Source organism: Mastigoproctus giganteus, chromosome 8, assembly GCF_048544385.1.
Source record: "Mastigoproctus giganteus isolate SK-2022 chromosome 8, ASM4854438v1, whole genome shotgun sequence".
Lineage (NCBI taxonomy): Eukaryota > Metazoa > Arthropoda > Arachnida > Uropygi > Thelyphonidae > Mastigoproctus > Mastigoproctus giganteus.
Window position 1 is genome coordinate 84,062,338 of NC_143582.1, and position 20,880 is coordinate 84,083,217.

A 20,880-nucleotide genomic window follows, 5' to 3' on the forward strand; every position below is an offset into this window, starting at 1 on the left:
CCAAAAGACACAAAGTGGTTTTCTGTGATTACATCGTAACAAATGAGTAAACTGGTTGTTGGTAGAGGCCTCCGCTAAAGTCTCAGAGATGGCTCAAACTTTAAGATTATCAGCATAGGAGACAAGTTGGACTCTGAAGAGAGGGAGGAAATTAAGGCTAAAAGGGTTCCTGCCTTTAAAATTTCAGTTGAAATACTTCTATGATACAAATCCAACCCAAAAAGGAACAGTGACCTGCTAACAAGCGAAGCTCTAATAAAGTGGAGGAGGTCACCTGAAATCCATAAAGTGGAGGAGGTCACCTGAAATCCTAGAGCGATGATTAAGAAGGAAGGCTAATGAGAGCTATTGAATTGAAGGCAGCAGCGAGATCCAGACAGATGCACCAGTCATGGCCCTTTTCGACTGAGCGTATAATGAAGATCAGCGACAGTGTTGCATTAAAAAAGTTCTGCTTATACTTCAGCAAGACCACTAGGTTAGAGGAGTTTACAATTAGCCATGAATATAATTGCTAACCATATTTGGCAATCTCATGAGATTGACTCACAGTCCACTGAAACATGTATATGCTACTGCACTCTTGCAATTGAAGCAAGAATCTTCTCAAATCAGTTCTGAAGGACACAATATTCTGGACTCAACTGTTCAAGGCGAATTCAGTTTGTTTACATTTCACTCTTAAAGGATGAATACTTTTGACAATGGCAAAAGTATTCATCAAATAAAATATACTAATAACAGCTGAGGTTATATCGTTATAATATCCTCTCCTCCTAAGGATGATTTGCACCTCATGCTGAGAAAGAGGCATGTCACACATTATGCTATAATGTTTTTAAAACAATATAATGGAATCATATTACCTCATTCGATGGCGGATCAGCCCACTGTCTATTTCCCATACTAGTACATCCGTGTCCTCAGATCCACTGATCAGCCACCGACCAGACTTTGTAATATGAAGACAGGTGATTGCTGCTTTGTGACCTATATCAAGAAAAGAAGTGAAAATCAAACCACAAAATGCTAGAATAAATTCCATAAGTATTTAAAAACATTAATCAATTTATATTCAGTAGTGTTTCAATTTTCCAAAATATGGCTGAAAACAGAAGGATAATCACAAAAACAATTTTCATTGATAAAATATAGGAAAGTAGTAGTTACAGAAAGATTTTCAACCAATCCAAAATGGCTTGCAGGCCAGGGTTTCTGTTATATACTCTAAGGCCACAATAACAGAGGTTAGGAATAGCAGTTCTAAATTATCATTACCAGGTTTCAATATTAGTTGAAAATCAATATCAATATCACAATATTGATATCAAATGATATCAACCATAATATCAATTTATGGAAGGAGAATAATGTGTCAACATCATCAACAAGCAATCTAGATTCTGATTATTAGCATTTTGGACTGCTTTTATAAAAATGTGATTTTTACATAGAATTACGATAAATTCTCATGTAAGTGGAGCTTAGAACAATTTGAGCACACTACCTCACATTGCTATCTAAAATGTTATTATACTTGTTAATAAAATGACTTTTTTTTTACCAACATCAAACAGACAAATTTTGTTACTGTTCTTTCAAAATGGTATTCTGAGTACAACACATTTCAAAAATATTAGTTAGTTAGTTAGTTATTTGGTTTTTAGGAGCATTAGCAACTAAGGCCATATTGCTCCGGGATATGCGGTGGTCATTCCCTGACCTTTCCACATCGTCTGTATTTGGTGGTGACAGGCTCGAACCCCGGTCTAATCAAGAAGCATGTGCTATGCACTGCTGCTCCTTCCCACCTGGCTACGGAGGCGCCTTCAAAAATATGCTGTAGCAATCATTATTAAAAAATTATGCCAGTGAATGCTAGAACTGGTTGTTCCATGAACCATGAGTGTGAAGTCTGATTCAGTTACTGTACAGTCGATGTAGCATTATCATATAGTCTTCTGGAGAAAGTCTTCATACAAGTTTCTGGGAAACTACATATTAATTACACCAGTCAAAACGATTAGCAGATCACAGAATGTGTAATTATGATGACATGAGAGGCATCTAGAAAGATGGGTCTGCTGCTCTGGATCTCATGATGTAGTTAGTTGAAGCTAAGTTCCAATCAGTGTATGTCGAAAACATTCAAAGAAACTCCAGAGTGAACAGTAATTGAGGCTTTAATGTGATATTTTGATATTTTGATAATTTAGATATTTTCCAGAAATATTCGATTATAAAATAACAGCAGCAGCTGCAATTTTTTGTCATCAAGGTGCTGTAACATGATGTAATATATTCCATCGGGTTCTGCTGCACTGTTGCGTGTTGTTCTGATGGCTTGTAGAAGTTCCAAATACTGAAGCGGCTGGGTATATAGTAAGATTAGAGAAGTGCAAAAGTTGATGGGTCGCGATTCAGTGATGCTCTTAATTTTCTGGAATTCCGGTGAATAGTTTGATGCCGATGAGACTTGGGAAAAAGTTTTCCCAAGGCATTTGCTATGTCTAGAGGAGGAGAGAGTTCTTGCCCATTCCACAAAAGAATTGTGGAAGGGATAGTTGGAAATTTGCCAAAAAGCTGCCTAATTTTCTTCCATATTAATCTGGAATCAGTGTTTCTATTTACAGTGGATGCAAACCGAGTCCAGGAATATTTCTTGGCTTGTCTTTGTATGAAACAAGCTTTTGCCCTTTGTTTCTTATAGTTAATGAGATTAGCTGTGGTTGGGGATCATCTAAATAAATTCCACACTTTATTTTATTCCCTCTTTGTTTTTGTGCATTTGTCATTCCACCAGTAGTTAAAATGCCACTGGGCCGGAGGATTCGTCAGTGGAATTGAGTTTTTAGCAGCTGATAACAATTGCGATGTAATATATTCTGTCACTTCATCTATGGATAGTAATTGTATAATTTCTTCATTCAGTGTAATTGCTGGCTGAAATCTGATCCAGTTGGCTCGAGAGAATTTCCATTTCCTTCAAGGTTTTGGTAAAGGTGATTGTGCAGTGAGCAGATTACAAATAATTGGGAAATGGTCACTGCCCATGGGATTATCCATAACAGACCATTCCATGACTGGAAACAGTATCGGGGAGCATATCGAGAGATCAATTGCAGAAGTTTGTCCAGTTGGCAATTTTATGTAAGTAGGTCCACTAGTATTAAAGATGATAAGGTTTTGCTTATCCAGAAGGGTTTCAATTAGTCAGCCATATCTATCTAATTTAGAAGATCCTCATTGAAATCTCCCAAATAGACAGACAGGGAGAGGTAATTGTATTAGGTCTTCAAGATCTTTGTAAGAGAAGATGTGATTTGGTGGAAGATAGATTGAAACAAGCTTTATTGCAACTGTGTAATGAAACATACAATTTCTGTTTGAAGAACAATTTGTTTGGCTGGGATCTGTGAGTTGATCAAGATGGCTTACACCACCACCACGGGCAGTATTCGATGTAATGCAATCTTTTCAATTATGAATCAACAGGGATTACCTTTATTTTAGATATAAGAAGCTTCTTTTCCAACCAACTCTCCTAGTCCAACTCGCTAATAATTCTTGAGGAAGGCGATATCAATTCTGCAAAACATGTGGAACATCTTCCCCACTGTCAGAATTGTAGTGTTCAGACCGTAAGGTCTCAACAATGAGCGCTCAAAACTTCTGTCTTCAAACACCATATCTCTGGCAGTAAGGAAACCCTTACGTGGATTGACATAAAATTAGATTTTTGAAGGTCTAAAACTGCTTAATAAATATGGACCAATTATTTCTTTTGGTCCTGTAGTTTAAATTTAGGGGTCTAAAAAAAAAAAAAATGGATATGGGGCTATTATTCTCTACATTCCTTAAGTCGGACTAGAACTTTTCGGGGGGCGTCATGTTCACAGGAATAGAGCAATTCACAATTAATCCGAAACTTTTGTCTTATGTTGTAGTGTTTGCTCTTCACGCATACGTATAAGTGACCAATCGTCGGACAATAGGAATGGTCTACGGATATTGATTGAAGTTTCATCTCTAAGGTTTCCGCATGAGTTGTGTTGAACTACCACAAACTACTTATTGCGGAAAGAATCAATATCCGTAGACCATTCCTATTGTCCGACGATTGGTCACTTATACACATGCGTGAAGAACAAACACTACAACATAAGACAAAAGTTTTGGATTAATTGTGAGTTACTCTATTCCTGTGAACATTACGCCCCAAAAAGTTCTAGTCTGACTTAAGAAATGTAGAGAATAATCCCCCATATCCTTTTTTTAGATCCCTAAATTTAACTCTAAAGTCAAGCTACAGGACCAAAAGAAATAATCGGTCCATATTTATTAAGCAGTTTAGACCTTCAAAAATCTAATTTTATGTCAATCCACGTAATGGTTTCCTTACTGCCAGAGATATGGTGTTTGAGCGCTCATTGTTGAGACCGTATGGTCTGAACACTATGGTTCTGACGTGGGGAAGATGTCCCACATGTTTCGCAAAATTGATATCGCCTTCCCCAAGAATTATTAGCGAGTTGAACTAGGAGAGTTGGCTGGAAAAGAAGCTTCCTATATCTAAAATAAAGGTAATCCCTGTTGATTCATAATATAATAGAATATAGGAATTATCGAGCAATTAATAGCATTCTATTATTATATCTTTTCAATATAAGTAGTTCGTTATGGAGGTGGAAATTTGAGAATTTAAATAGGTTTCCTGTAAGCAGAAACAAACTAGAGAGTAGTGATGAATAAGGCAATGAATATTGTCAATACTGCTACAAAGTCCTCTGCAATTCCATTGTAAAATGTAAGACATTACTTGAGATGATTACAAGAGGCTGTATCTGGCTGCTTTTTCAGTATGGCAGTCAGTCTTCTGTTTGCCTTTTTTTTGGGAAATGTAGGCCGTCCAGTGCCCATATCTGCTTCCACATATATTTCTAGAATTGGATTGTCCTGGTTGGAAGAATAATCAGCATCCATGGATGATTCTTGGATATTCTTTCTTGAATTGGCACTTTGACTATGTGATGTACTAGCAATCACTGGAGGAGAAAGATGTCGCTGGTATTATAAGAGGAGTGTTACTTGCATAGTCTGAGTGCTTAGGGATACTGGACTGTTGTTGAGAGAGGACAGCTCTATCCCAGTCATAGATTGATATGTTTGAGGGGACGATAACATCAGTTTGGGTGGACACTGTTTGTTGTTTTTGTGCAAAATTTGCATAGGTACTTTTGGGCATAGTAGGAGCAATTATTTTCCTTGCTTCTTGATAGCCTACCTTATTTTCAACCTTATATTTAACCATTTTTTTTTCTCAGTTTTCCATCTCTCACAAGTTTTAGAATATGCAGGATGGTTACCTTTACAGTTCGGACAAGTCTTTTCTGTCGCCAAACATTCAGACTGAGTATGATCGAAAGATCCACAGTTGGGGCAAACTGGGTTTCCTCTACATGTTGTCTGAGAGTAACCATACTTTTGGCACTTGTACCATCTCAAGGGATTAGGAATATACAGATGAACATGACAAAGTAGATACAAGAAGTTTGTATCTACAAGAAGATACAAGAACGTTGATGGTAGGTTTGGGGAATTAAATGTAAGATAATATTCCTGGTAGATGAAGGTTATTGTCTTTTTTAATCATGATTCTTTTTGATGCAATAACATTTTGATCATGAAGCTCTTGAGTTATTCCATCCTCTGTCAAGTTCAACAGATCCCAGCTAGAAATCAGACCTTTGGATGTATTTAGGATAGCATGGGGAGATACTTTAATTGGTATCCCAAAATTTGAAAGTTGTAAGAGGTTCTCTGAATGTCTACGGTTTGTTGTTTCTAAAAGTAGGTCTCCAGATTGCAGCCTCTTCACAGTCTTAGAAGATCCTGCAATACCACATCTTGAGTACTGTATACAGGTCTGGAGGCCTCATTTCAAGAAGGATGTAGAGCTGCTGGAACGGGTACAGAGAAGGGCAACAAGATTAGTAAATGGAACAAAGGGTTGCTCTTACGAAGAAAGGCTTAAGTTTTGCAAATTACAGAATTTGGAGACTAGGCACCGGCGAGGTGATCTGATAGAGGTGTATAAGGCTTTGAATGGTTTGAGCATGCTCAATGCCAATGGGATTCTTCATCTTTCTCAGAATAATCACCTCAGAGGGCATAAATTCAAATTGAGGAAGGACGGATGTCGGATAGATGTGCGGAAATTTGCCTTTGGCCAGCGGGTGGTTGGTTGGTGGAACCGACTTCCATCACTTGTTGTTGAAGTTGATAGCCTAAACAAATTTAAAGCTCAACTGGACAGGTATTTCGAACGAACGGAGGGGTGAAATGGGAGTGGGTTTTTTTTTTTTTTTGGCTGATGCTGAATAAGCTTGCTTTCTTGCATCATATGCCTCTGCTAATGCTAATGCTACTCTCCGGGTGTTTCTGGACGAGGAAAGGAGATAATTTGCTGAGAGGTTGTTCTGAAAGTGAATGTAAAATTAGAAAGGAAGGAAACTCTTTTGTTATTGAATTTGTTTTCAACCTCTTGGGTAGTGAACTATCATAATCATTTTCAGTCTGTGGCTAAGAGCTTGTCGGCTCTAAAGGTGGATAAACATTGTGCTCCATCTTTGTTCCTTTTGGCCCTTCACATATGAGCTATTCTGCCATGGTTTCCGGCCCGACCACGGGGAGGCAGGAGCAGTGCCTGGTGTGGCCAAGCGAAAAGTAGTAGGGGATTAGTAATAAAACTATGAGAAAAAAAGAAAGGTGGCTTTTCTTTCTTGCTCGGAATGTAAAAGAACTATATATCACTTTTTGGAAATCATACTGAAAGGCACAGAGAAATGGCTCAGTCACAAACGCTTGGCACCCAGGGCCAGAGGCTGCAGAGTGTGCATCCACCTGGTTTCCACTCCTGCCCAATGGATGGAGGCCAGGACTGCTCTAACATTCCATTTCGTTATGATGCATTATCCCACCATGATATGATAATCAGAGTCAGAAATATTCCAACAGAAAGGTCAGTAAGGAGTTAAGCCAACATTAAGCCTTAGCTGAGTGGTCAGGAGTGTGAGTGCAGTAGTACATACACACTCTTGTGAGTGGACCAGGGTTCAAGCCCGTGACTGCTAAATACAATTAACATTTGTATTGATTGATTTATTGTAAACTCCACTGACCTGGTGGTCGTGCCAGGGTATAAACAAGAACATTATGTTGACTTGTCTTATGCAGTAGTGGTTCATACACATATTATGTGTAACCTCTTTTTTCTTGTCACAAAGGCAGCACTGTCAACTGCTGGTAGTACAGTAACTTATTTATTTTTATCTGTTTAGCTCCTTTGAATTGATTGGTATGGAAATCATAAAATAGCTGAGATTTCTTCAGCTTAGCATTAAACATAGGATGTTGGTTCTGCCTTTGCTAGAGTGATGGTTTAATTAGATCCTCACTTCTTACATGAACTCCCCTTTGTAAGATATGGTGTCCAATCACAGGCAGCACCGTGAACCGCCTTTATCACTGCTCACACGTAAGGCTACCATAGCCTCGTGGTCAGTGCAAGGGTGCAAAGTACACGTGCTTTGAGTGAGGGGTTCAAGCCTATAACTACTAGATATGGTGTTAAATTTCGTGTATTCTCTCTCTCTCTCTCTCTCTCTCTACGTTGTCTACGCTCTCTCTTATTCTCTCTCTCTACATTGTGAACTCCTCTGACTGTGTGGTCATTCCAGAGTATAAACAGAAAATTGATTTTAATTTTAGCACCATGAGCTGCTCTCATTGTGTCGCTGCTCACGAAAATATGAACTGCCATAGGATCAATCATCATCAGGAAATGGGTCACAAAAGATTAAACAGCACTATGAATTGCCAAAGTGGGAGTGGACACCCATCCAGAATAGGGAACAGTGTCATTCTGTCCACTCCCACCTATTATTGTTTCCCTCTTATCTTATGACACAAATCTTCTAATTAAACCATCACTCTAGCAAAGGCAGAACCAACATCCTATGTTTAATGCTAAGCTGAAGAAATCTCAGCTATTTTATGATTTCCATACCAATCACTTCAAAGAAGCTCAGGCCACACTACCATTGCTTATGGAATTAGACTAAGATTTCCACAGTATCCTAATTACTATATGAGACCCCTTAATTTGTTACAGAGATAGTACATCTCCAGTTGTCATTTCAATTGTCAAGATATTCCATCATGGAGTTAGCAAATCACCAATTAATCAGAATGATAACCACACTGCCATGCTTACTCCCATAATTTGTCATTCTGAATTGCTTATATATGTTTTCTGAATTAAAAGTTGTTATTCAAATTTAATACAGATAAAATGGTCTGAATCAACAGTTATATCCTGACTTAAATAGAGATAAGCCATGATAACCTCATTGTCCTTCACTGTGTTGTTAACTGTAGCTAAAATGAAGTCATGATTGCCTCATAATTCAGCATTGTTACTCACCTCTTAAAGATATACCTAGAAAAATTCTGGACCAACCTGAAGGTTTGCTTATTTTCAACAAACAATTGCTCATCTCCATCTGTCACATTGCCAAATGCTGGAATTCTTGTTACTAGCCCATGCCTGGGGTCTACGTATTCTACACAATGATATAGTATACACTTCCAAGTCTCGAGCCATATAGTTTACCTCTGCAGATAAACAAAGCTGATGTAAGTCTGTAGAGACAATTTTTGCTCCTATTGCAAATGGAATGCACACAGACAACTTGAGTACTTAGTAATGGCCATATGGTGCAAGAAAGCCTAAGGCTTATGCTGCACTAGCTGAAAAAAAAAAAGAAGTAAAATAGTATATAAAAGAAAAGAAAATAAACAACCTATGCATTTCCCTCCTCCCATAGGTAACTATCCAGCTGACCTTTGAATTTCTCCAAACTGTCAGCCTCAACCATGCATGTAGATAACTTATTCCAATAATTTATAACTCGCTGGCTAAAATAAAACTTCCAGCAATCCATTCTAAACTTCTCCCTCATAACTTGAATTTATGACCCCTAGTTCTAGAATCATTTATAACCATGAAAATTTTGTCTCCATTAATTTTATTTTTGCCGCTCAGAGCCTTAAACACCTCAGTCAAGCTCTTCTAAAGTGCCTAGTTTCCAAGCTGTGCAACCCACATATTTGAAGTCTTTCCTCATATGGACACCCTTTTGTCAATATCATCAAGCAAGTTACCTGTCTTTGGACCCTTTCAAGAGGCTAGATGTCTTTTTTTAGGTGCAGTCTCCACACTTGAACACAGTATTCCAAGTGTGATCTTACGATATCCTTATCTCTACTAGCAACTGTTAGATAAATCATCGATAGGACTCGGAGAACTTCATGGCTGACTGTATCTCAACTCTCAAGTCTCTTTCTTCCAGTATTGACTTTAGTTCAACTCCACCAAGTGTATAAGTTATTTTGGGGTTACTCTTCCCCAGGTGTAATGCCTTACACTTTGCTGGATTAAAGGATAGCTGCCATTTTTCTGACCATCCCTGAAGTCTATCTAGGTTACACTGCTGAAGCTCTGCTTGGCAGTGATCATTAACTACTCTACCAATCTTTACATCATCCGCAAATTTACAGATCACCCCTCTATCTCTTCATCGATGTCATTTAAGAAAATCAAAAACAACAGTGGTATCAATACTGATCCTTCGGGAACCTCATTTCTTACATTAACCCAATCTGAGGAATAACCATTTATCCCAACCCTCTGCCTCCTTCCCTGAAGCCATCCTGCTATCCATCTAAGGATTTTCCGTGTGATTTCAACCTGTTCCAGCTTATAAAGTAACCACTCATGTGGGACTGAGTCAAATGCTTAGCTGAAATCCAAATAAACACTGTTGAAATTATTCCCTAAATCCAGCTCTTCGGTGACCCTCTCAAAATAGCTTACCAGATTAGTTAAACATGAATTTCCCTTTACAAAACTGTGCTGAGTATCCTTCAGAATTCCATTTCTATCTAAATGATCTTGAATTCCACCCTTGATAATCGTCTCCATGATTTTCCCTACTACTGAAGTTAGCCTGACTGGTCAGTAATTTCCCACAACATTCTTAAAACCACCTATATGTATTGGCAATACATTAGTATTTTTCCAATCCGACAGAATCTCTCCTGATTCCAGTGATGCTCTCATAATTAGCCTTAATGGTTCAATGCACTCACTTGCCATCTCCCTTAAAATTATAGGCTATATGCCATCAACCCCAGGAGCCTTACTTGCCTGTAGGCTCGAAAGTATACTTTAGAATGCAAGTGCTGTTTCCAGCTGATTATGTATCACTCAGCAGTTCATACAAGCTGCAATACTTCCTACAGCATTCCAGCTGTGCTGGAGCCAGCAAGACAACTCATAATGGGCAATTTCCTAATCTTCCAACATACTGTTGACCAGCTGTGCCCTATGGGGTTGGGCATTGTCGTCCATCGGAACAAACTTTTCACCTACAGCACCAGCATACAGAAGGACCATTGGTCATAGGATCTTATTCCTGATGATGTAATCTGTACATATGCAGAGCTGTTTTGGGTCCCTATTTCACAGCATACTACAACCCAACAAGATTTCCACAGCAAACTTTTATCTGGACTCATCTGTGAAGAGCAGATGGCACCATTCCTTGTCAATCCAATTATGTTTCTGTAATTGGATTGCCCTGTTTTCGTGGCCTTATGATGTTGGACACTCAATAGAACACACGTTGCACATCTTTGCACACAAAGTCCATGTCTGTGCAAATAATTTTGGATGGCTTGGGTTGACACTAGTGTCCGAGTTCCAGACAGAGAGAGAGAGAGAGAGAGCATTCTTGCCTGGTTGTTTGTTGATAACAACTTGTGACACACCAAGCCATTCTGCAATTTGGCAATGTGACTGTTATGATTTCAATCACCTGATAATTCTCCCACCAGTAGACTCAGGCAAACCCTTCCAAGATGACATTTTCAGATGCTCACTATGATAATCAACAGACAGCTACAGTTCACAAACAAGATGTCTCTGCATCATGGTTGGATATTTAATGAAACGGTAGCATGGCTGATTTGCATGTTCTCAGCCTAGGCTGTTGTTGGGTTGCAAGTGCATCAGCAACTAAGATCATATTGCACCATTGTATATTATGTCTGCATACAGTAGACTGCAGCGATTGCTCTAATTTTTGAACAATATATTTGTAATAAACTGCAAAGTATTAAGTAGCTTTAGTGCAATACAGTAGAAGTCCTGTTAACAGACCTTCACTTCACCCCTTTCCCTCTTTAAAACATACTGTCAACATGTCTGCAGCATGCATAGTCTTTCTAGATAATGCTCCTTCATATCCCAGTTGTGAGGAATTCAAAGAAGGGAAGAAAAGCCATGTTTTTACCACTGAATGTAAGATCCTCGATCTGGCCTATGTCATGTCTAAAGAGATGACATTGGCAAAAAGTTTTGTGTTCAAGTTTGAAAAAAAATATATATATAGACTTATACAATCCTTACACATCATCATCATCAAAGTGTGTTTACAATATAGTACTAGCAAGGAACAAAATGCCAAGTTCAAAATTAGTTTTGGAAAAAAACTGGCTTGAGGCTAAGAGAAGTCCTGAACTATGAGATGATGAGGAGTATAATTTATTAACTGATTTAGTCTATAAAATATTTAAGGGCAAAGGCCTCATGCTATGAGGTAGAATGACTAACATATAGGCTAACATATAATGACTAACATTAGTACAAAAGCATAATTTTAACGTAGCCATCTACCAAAGTAGTTAAATTAATTAATTAAATTGGCATCGTTTTGGTTATATCTCATATTGTGATTGTCTTCACAATGAGTTGCCATGGTATTGTACTACCTCGAATAAGTAACACTTGACCAGTGGGGCGCTTCCGTAGCCAGGTGGGAAGGAGCAGCAGTGCGCAGCACACGCTTCTTGATTAGACCGGGGTTCGAGCCCGTCACCACCAAATACGGAGGATGCGGAAAGGTCAGGAAATGACCACCGCATATCCCGGAGCAATATGGCCTTAGTTGCTAATGCTCCTAAAAACCAAATAACAACAACAACAACTTGACCAGTGCAGAAGAGTACTGTTATTTATTCTCAGCGGATACCACCACATGAGGCCTTTGCCCTTAAATATTTTATAGTCTATATCACTGCAAACCATCAGGAATCTCTCATATTGTGAAGTTATACTTCATAACTGGGTTGTCACTATTGCAACACCAGGTTACCTGCCCACCCACTGAAGAGAAGCCAACAAGCTTTGAAACTGTGCCATCTGGGTGGTGGTATCCACTGAGAATAAATAACAGTACAGTAGTCTTCTCCACTGGGGAAGTGTTACTTATTCGAGGTAGTACAATACCATGGCAACTCATTGTGAAGGCATTCACAATATGAGATGAAACCAAAATGATGCCAATTTAATTAATTAATTTAACTACTTTGATGTAAAAGCATCATTTTAACATAGTTAAAATGATGCTTTTGCACTAACCTATGTGTTAGTTAACTGATTTAGTTTAAGAAAATTTAACGAGACCAAAGGTTACTTAGAGAAATGTAATGAAATTTGCGAGATTCTAGATACCCAGATTGAACATCAGGAAGATAGTTTTTTAAAACTTTTTTAAGATCTGAAAAGTTAAGTAAACCTAATAAATATTACCTGGGCTAAGGAAATAATTTGTAAATAATTAACAATATACACTTAATTATACAAAGGATAATGACATGTAACTTATGTTTTAATGCTTTAATGTTTTAAACCTGAGGAGTAAATTCATGCATTTAAAAGTAAAAGAAATATAGAAAAATATTTCAGATTTCATTATCCTACAGCTAAAAAAAAAAAATCTCCTGCTGTTATGTGGGCCATCCAATAGAAACTGGTGCAACTGCGCCAGTTCATGTTGCAATGTATTCAATTATGTCTCATACCAATCCCAATGTATGCCCCAGTGCTCTGATCTACAGACACCTCCCATACTTAAATAAATTCCTACAGTTAGAATACCAAATCTTTGTTGAATAGAAAATAATAATGGAAAAAAATAACTTGTGTGCTCTCACCCACTTCATTACAAAGTGAAATCTGGGCCATAATCTGTAGTCTAGACCAGTAAAGAGAACACATATCAATTACTGAACAATAGTCTAAACTTTGCTATTCTCAGCAAAGTGACATCTCCATCTCTTTAACACAATATCAAACAGGTTTTTCATACAAATTAAAAAATAATGTTCAAGGTTTAGGCCTAAATAGATGTCAGATGAGATAATAAGACTCCTAGAAGAGAATAAAAAAGCATGGGATGCATATTAATTATAAGGCGACACATATGCATATGGTAGATATAAACAAGTCTGTAATCAAGTCACAAAGGAGGTTAGGCAAGTGAAGGCAGATTACGAGAAATCTTTGATAAAGGATGCAAAAAAAAAAACAAACAGCAAAGACTTCTTTATTTATGTAAACTCTAGAAGGAAAGGGATGAATCAGATTGGTCCACTTGATATCGATGATTCAATTGTTGACGATCCTGCTCAGATAGCTGACAAACTGAATGAGTATTTTGCATCTACATTCACACACAAGGAATTCTGTAGGGAAGTGGAGGCCAAAAGTGTATCAAACTCTAATAAGAAGCTAAATGATTTTATAATAACTGAGAAAAGTGGAAGAGAAACTGTTGAAGTTATACATAAGAAAAGCAAGAGGGGTGGATGGGATCTATCCAGTTATATTAAGGGAGACAGCAAAGGATGTAAGCAAACCTGTAGCCATTATTATGAGAGCATTCTTAAATTCAAGGGAGGTCCCCACAGACTGGAGATGTGCAAATGTGTCCCCAGTCAACAAAGGGGATCAAAGGGTGACATGAGTATTTACTTACACACCTATTAGTTTAACTTCTGTTCTGGGGAAAATAATGGAGTCACTGGTTAAAGAAGAAATACAGGATCATCTAGACAAGATTGCAGTTGTAGTTCAGACAGAGCATGGTTTTGTTAAGGGCAAATCTTGTCTGACCAATTTAATTGGATAGTGCTATGTAGTCACAAAGGAACTGGATGCAAAAAATAATTTTGATATCATATACTTGAATATCAGGAAAGCTTTTGATACAGTTGCATAATCAATGGACACTACTCTTCGTGGACTAATGTTATTAGTGGAGTACTGCAGGGTTTGGGTCCATTGCTGATTTCTATATTTATGAATGATACTGATGAAGGCATATCAGGCTTCATGTCCAAGTTTGCAGATTATACAAAGGTTGGCGGGGTTGTTAATGACGGTACAGTGCTGCAACAGAATCTAGAAAAGTTGGGCAGATGGGTAGTAGTAACCCCAGAGTAATGTACCAACTGTGCAGTACTACACTCAGGGTAGTGGAGAATTAAAAAAACCTAGAGGTAATTGTGCAGTCAGATGTGAAGATTTCAGAGCAATGCAGACAAGCTGTTAGAGCAGCTCTTGGGTTTGTCAATGATATACAGGAATTTTGCTAAGAGGTTGGTTGTTATTTTTTTTGGTGCAAGGGCTACTTAGGCCATATTGCAACTATCAACGTTATGAATATTACACATGCATGGTGACTGTTATGGCATTACTCAAAAATGATCATATGATTTTATCTGTTTCGTAAAGTGAAAGAACTCCAGCAGATTAGCATCATTACCTATGATGTGGCATAGTGTCAAGGGTTCTTTAAGTTTTGGCAGAAAGCTAAAAGAGATTTGGTGGGTAGTGGTGTATAAAGTATACTCAACAAGAATATGCTTTGCTTCATTGTATGTGGAGAATTGCACTGTGTGCATTGGGGAGGATCATTACCCGTGAGGAGATAAAGGTGGGTAAGATGACTGTGGTCAATTCGGGCTATGGTTAAGATTACTTCTTCCCTTCTGTTTATAAGGAAACTGGAGGGTCCATAATTGCGGTTCAGGTTTTATTTGGCAGAGTTTATTATGCATTGGGGGGTTACCATTGAATTCTCCATTGCTCTCTACATATTCTTGGTATGTCACTTTTGTAGTCAAGATACGGAACATAATACTGTAATAATTCTCTGTTGGATTGATGTTTAGCAGCATAGTCTGCACATTTGCTTCTTGGAATCCAGCAGAAAATGACCGCTCGCTGGAGTTCTTGAAGATGCATCAGTTTGGATTTTATGAATGGGCAGATGGAGAATATTTTCTATTGCAAGTTTGATGGAGCACAATTCAGCTGTATAGTTGCTGCATTCATTGGGAAGTGATATGGAGAAGGTTTTATGAGGGAAAAACAGCTGCTAAACCCACTCCACTTTCAGATTTTGACCCATCAGTATATATTTTTGTAAAATGCAGGTAATTTTGTGTGTGGGCAATATGGAGTTGTTGCATATTGACATTTGCAAGAGAGTGCTTTCCCCAGTTTATAAAATAACTGTCACATGGTGGTTTAATAGAGAACCATGGGGGATCTGTACTTTTTTCAATCTTGAAGAACTTTGTCAGGATGTATATTCTAAGTTTGCTATAATGTCTGAGCTCTGAGAGCAGAAGGATGAACTGCCCTGGGTTTATTTCTATAGAACATTGTGAACTGAGGGTCATTAAGTTTCAGCCTAATGGGATGGGTAGGTAGACTGGATTTAAGTTGAATAGTTGAGAAGTAACATCTTTCTCCTGAGGCTTAGAGGAAGTTCATGAGCTTCAATGTAAAGACTTTAAACTAGCGAAGTTCTATAAGCACCTATAGAAATTCTCAGGGCAGAGTGTTGAATTGGTGCAAGTAGCGCTAGCACGCTCTCCCTAGCAGAATCTACACACCCGGATACTCTAATCAAGGTGAGATCTAATTACGGCTCTATACAAATGAAGTACCGTTACAAATGATGTAACGTGTACCGATCTGCACCCGATGTTGTTGAAGAAATTACTCTGAGTATGTTCATTTTTTCTAGCAAGATGTCCGTAGATGTTTAACGTGTTCCATGAAGTTCAATTTACTATCGAAAGTCAGACCAAGGAGGCGAATTCTGTTGACAACTGAGATAGGTTGGTTTGTTAAGTGTACCTCTGAATCTGGATGCATCTTCTGTTTGTTACAAAAGTGAAATACTTTAGATTTTGAACAAAAGAGTTGATACCCATTCTGTGCCATCCATAACTGAATATTATTAATTGAAATTTGGAGCTGCCGCTCAATGAAGGTCATGTTTTACAAACTGCAAGAAACAGTGAGATCATTGGCATAGAGATATGAACTCACAGTGTTGGGAATATTTTTAGTCATGTGATTTACTCTTATTGCGAATAAGGTGGCACTGAGCACAGAGCCTTGTGGGACCCCTTCTTGTATATGTTTGGGAGAGGACTTGTCGGTATCGGACTGGAAAGGATCATGCTGAAGGAAGTTCAGTATGAAATATGGAAAGTGGCCTCTCAGGTCAAGGGAATGCAGATCTCTCAGGATACCAAATGCCATGTGGTGTTGAAGGCTTTCTCTACATCAAGGCATACCATGACGAGATGCTCATTTCGAATGAATGCATTCCTGATGTTTGTTTCAGCTTTGACCATGAGATCCAGGGTTGATCTATTCTTTCTGAAACCAAATTGATTGTCAGAAATTATATTTTTTATAGAGTCAAGAGATCAAGTAAGTCAACGGTGAATTATTTTTTCCAGGGTTTTACTTAAGCAGCTGGTGAGAGAAATGGGTGTATAGTTTTCAGGAATGGAATGATCTTTTCCTGGTTTGGGAATTGCTATTATATAGGAGTGATGCCAAGAACTGGGAAAAGAATGTTCAAGGAAGATGTGATTGAAAAAGGTCAGCAGTGAAGAAACAGATTTTTTTTTCTAAGTGTTGGAGCATTATGTAATATATTCCGTCGAGGCCTGCAGCACTGTGTTTTGAGGTAGATATGGCTTCTTGAAGTTCAAGCATTGTAAGCGATTGATTATAGGGTAAAGAACATGTACTCGTAGGTCTGAAATTTAGTTTAGACTTTTCGGCTAATACTTTTGATCTTCTGGAACGATGTATCATATGCTGTTGAGGCAGATAACTGTGAAAAAACGGTCCCTAAGGCATTCGCTATATCTGTAGGAGAAAAAAGCTTCTGCCCATTCCAGTTGAGAAGTGGGGAGGATAATGGGGAAAATTTGCAATTTAGTTATTTTATTTTTCTCCATATTATTCTTCAATCAGTATTTTTATTAATCGAGCTCACAAATCAAATCCAAGATTCTCTTTTAGCTTTCTTCCTAATGGGACAGGCCTTGGCTCTGAATCTGTTGTAGTTTATAAGATTGGCAGTGGTTGGATGTTTTCGAAACAGATTCCATGCTTGGTTTTTTCTTTTTTTGCACCTTTGCACTCTTCATTCCACCAACAATTTATGGTTCTATGGATGGTTGAGGGTGATGGTGGAATCGCAGTACATGCAGCAGCCAGTATTTGTCTCGTAATGTGATTGGTAACTGTGTCGATAGGACAGGATTCAATGATCTGTTCATCGAAGGACACTCGGGAAGTGAATTTTGCCCAATCTGCTTTGGAAAATTTCCATTTTACGTAGTTTTCAGAAATTATGGAATGTGCTGTTTGAACCTTACATATTAACAGAAAGTGATCACTATTGAGTGGGTTATCTAGGCTATCCACTCAATACTAGGAAAGAGGGATGGAGAGCAGATGGAGAGATCTATTACAGAAGTTCTACCCATAGAGAGAGATGGATGTAAGTTGGCAAGCCAGTATTTAGTATAGTCAGGGTTTTGTCTGTCAGCAAGCTGTTTGCTAGGTTGTCCTCATCCATCTGCATGGGAAGAACCCCACAATGGATGGTGTCCATTGAAGTCGCCTAATAAACAGATAGAGGTTGGCAACTGTAGAATAAAATCTTCCAGTTCATGGATGGTATAGGAGTGATTGGGCGGTAGATAGATAGAGACAAGTGTCAAAGTAATACCAATCACTATACGTGTTGCAACAGCTTCGATGGAGGTTTGTAACGGAATGAGTCTGCAAGGTACTTGTGAGTCTAGGAGTATGGCTACCCCTCCGTGAGCATCATTTGTAGCAGTTCTGTCTTTCCCAAAAGGTACATAATTCTTAACTGAGAGAGATTGTAGGCATATGCCTACGGGATGGTAACAATCAATTAACTCATGGATATCATTAATGTTACTGCGAATTCCTCTATATTTCCACTGTATGATTTGGTTTTGTTACATGAGGATGATTCTGATTCTTTTTTATTCATAAGCTCTTTGTGGCGATCAAGTTTAATTTTCTCTCTTCTTGGAAAGATTGGGCATCCAGTATCCATGTCATCTTCTGCATGAAGGACTAGGATAGGTTCATTTGGGTCAGTATTATTATCAATGTCCATATTTACTGAAGTGATATTGTTTGTGTTCCTATTTGGAACTGAGTTGGTTTTTGATTTTGAAATATCTGATGGGGTAGTTGGTGGGACTGTGACTGGGGTGTTGTTGGCTCTATCTATTATCTTTCACTCCTTTGGAGTCTGTTTCATCGATGGTGACAGTATAAATCGAGCCCAATCTGCAATCGATATGTTTGGGGGAACTGATACTTCAGTTTGTGTTGCCATTGAGTGATATTTTTGCATTGCTGCTGCATATATGTTGTTGGGTGTGTTGAACATAATTTGCCTCTTAGTATGTGACTTTTTGTTCTGACCTGTATTTCTGGATTTTTTTTCCCTGTTTTCCAGAGGTCACATGATTTGGAGTAGGCTGGATGTGCACCTTTGCAATTCAGACAGTGCAGTGTTTTGGCATCACAGTTTGGACCTCCTTGACAAGCCATTTGTTCAGGACCAAATTTTTGGCACTTGTAGCTTCTTATAGGATTCGGAATATAGGGTCGTACTCGGCAGTTGAAATAGCTGGCTTTTACGCTGGATGGTAAGATGGGTGTTCCGAATGTCAGGATGATGTTTTGGGTGGGAATAAGATCTCCATCTTTCCTGATCATGATGCATTTGGCTTGTACCACTTTTTGCTGTTTGAGTTCCTGGCCAGTTCATCTTCTGTTACATTTATCAGATCCCACTCTGCAATTACTCCCTTCGAAGTATTTAATGTTGCATGCTGGGTGACTTGAATGGGTAGTCCTCCAAATGTCGTTAGTTTCAGCAGTCTCTCAGAATGTGCACAACTCACTGTTTCTACCAAGAGGTCTCCAGATCTGAGTCTTCTCACCATTTTGGTAGAGCCCGCCACATTTTCCGAACATTTCTGTATAAGAAATGGTGAGAGAGTGCTCATAGATTCGTCCGACAGAAAATGTAAGATAAGGAATGATGGGCATTCCTGTTGGTCTGTGTCTGTACACAGTCGTTTAGACTTTATTGCATCATGGGAAATTTCATGGTCAGCATCACTGACAGTGCTGGATGAATGCCTAGGCTGTTCAAGCTCTCGGTAACCATCATAGTCCATGGTTAGCTCCTTTTTTGCCCTGGAGGATTGACTTTCCCTCCCAGGTTTCTGGCCCCACCACAGAGAGGCAGGAACAGTGCCGCAAGGAGGTCAAGCAGTTAGATAAGTTAGTTGGTTAGTAAAAAAAAAGTAATATATGTAATGAAAAAGAAAGGTGACTTTCCAAGTGTAGAACTGGATTATAAATGAACTTTTATGAAGAACTGCTAGTAGAGAACAAAATAACTTAAAATGAACTTTTATCGCTGAGAAAGATTGCAATATAATCGCACTTGGAATGCTTGACCTTGAATTTGCTTGGCACCCGAGCCCTGCTAAGAGAGATAAGGAGGTGATTATCCTTTGTATAAGGCAATGGTCAGGCTACACTCATTTTAGGAAGGATGTAGAGCTGCTGGAATGGATGCAGAGAAAGGCAATGAAATTGATGAGAGGAACAAAGGGTGATCTTACCAAGGCTTAAGTTCTGCAAATCGCAGCATCTGGAGACTAGGCACCTGCGAGTTTATCTGATTGAGATGCATAAGGCTTTAAATGGTTTGGGAAAGTGCAATGCTGATGGGATGCTTCCTCTTGCTCAGATTATGCACTTGAGGGGGCATTAATTCAAATTCAGAATAGATGTGCGGAAATTTGCCTTTAGCCAGCGAGTGGTTGATTGCTGGAACAAACTTCATCTGTCATTGTGGAAGTTGATAGCTTAAATAAATTCAAGGAAGAGCTGGCTAAACTTTTGGAGCGAGTAGATAGATGAAATGGGAAGAGTTTTTTTTCCTTCTGGCTGATGCTGTATAAGTTTGCTTTCCTGCGTCATATGCTAATGCTGTTATTGGGAATTGATGCAAATAAATACTGCAGAAGACATACAGCTCTTATGTCTGGGTTGCAAAGATTCACTAGATATGGGAGTCACTCTCATATTTAAGTGCAGCAAAATGATGAATCCAACAAGTTCAGAGACTGGTCGTCATCGTTGCTAGTGGATTGTTGCACTATCTCAGCTACAAACCTACTCAAGTTTTTCAGAAATTATCTGCACTTGAACTTTTTAATGTCATTGTTTTCCCCTCAAGGTTAAACTTAAATTTTATAGCAAAATTGTAAAATAATTATTTTTTATAGCTGTAAACTAGTAATTGCATTTTTTCTAGTTTTATACATCTTGTATAATATTTTCCAGTAAATACAAATCAATGTACACTGTTCCAGTCAGGGGTAGCCCTGACTTTTTTTTTTTTTTTTTGGCTTCAGCAATAATAGCCAAGCCAGTGGTTAACAGTACCTCATCATCATCAGCCATTTTCAATCCACTGCAGGATGAAGGCCTCTCCAGCAACTTTCCAGTTCCTTCTGTTTTGA

At 38.4% G+C, this 20,880-nt stretch overlaps 1 protein-coding gene across 1 annotated transcript in view; it reads right to left on the reverse strand.

Moving 5' to 3' along the window:
- The window catches only part of LOC150081687 (protein qui-1-like), a 706,673-nt gene that overhangs the window by 152,809 nt on the left and 532,984 nt on the right, over nucleotides 1–20,880 (reverse strand). The window contains exon 17 of the mRNA XM_090378807.1: nucleotides 867–990. Within this exon, the coding sequence (XP_090234933.1) occupies nucleotides 867–990 (124 nt within the window). The remainder of the gene's footprint in view (nucleotides 1–866; nucleotides 991–20,880) is intronic.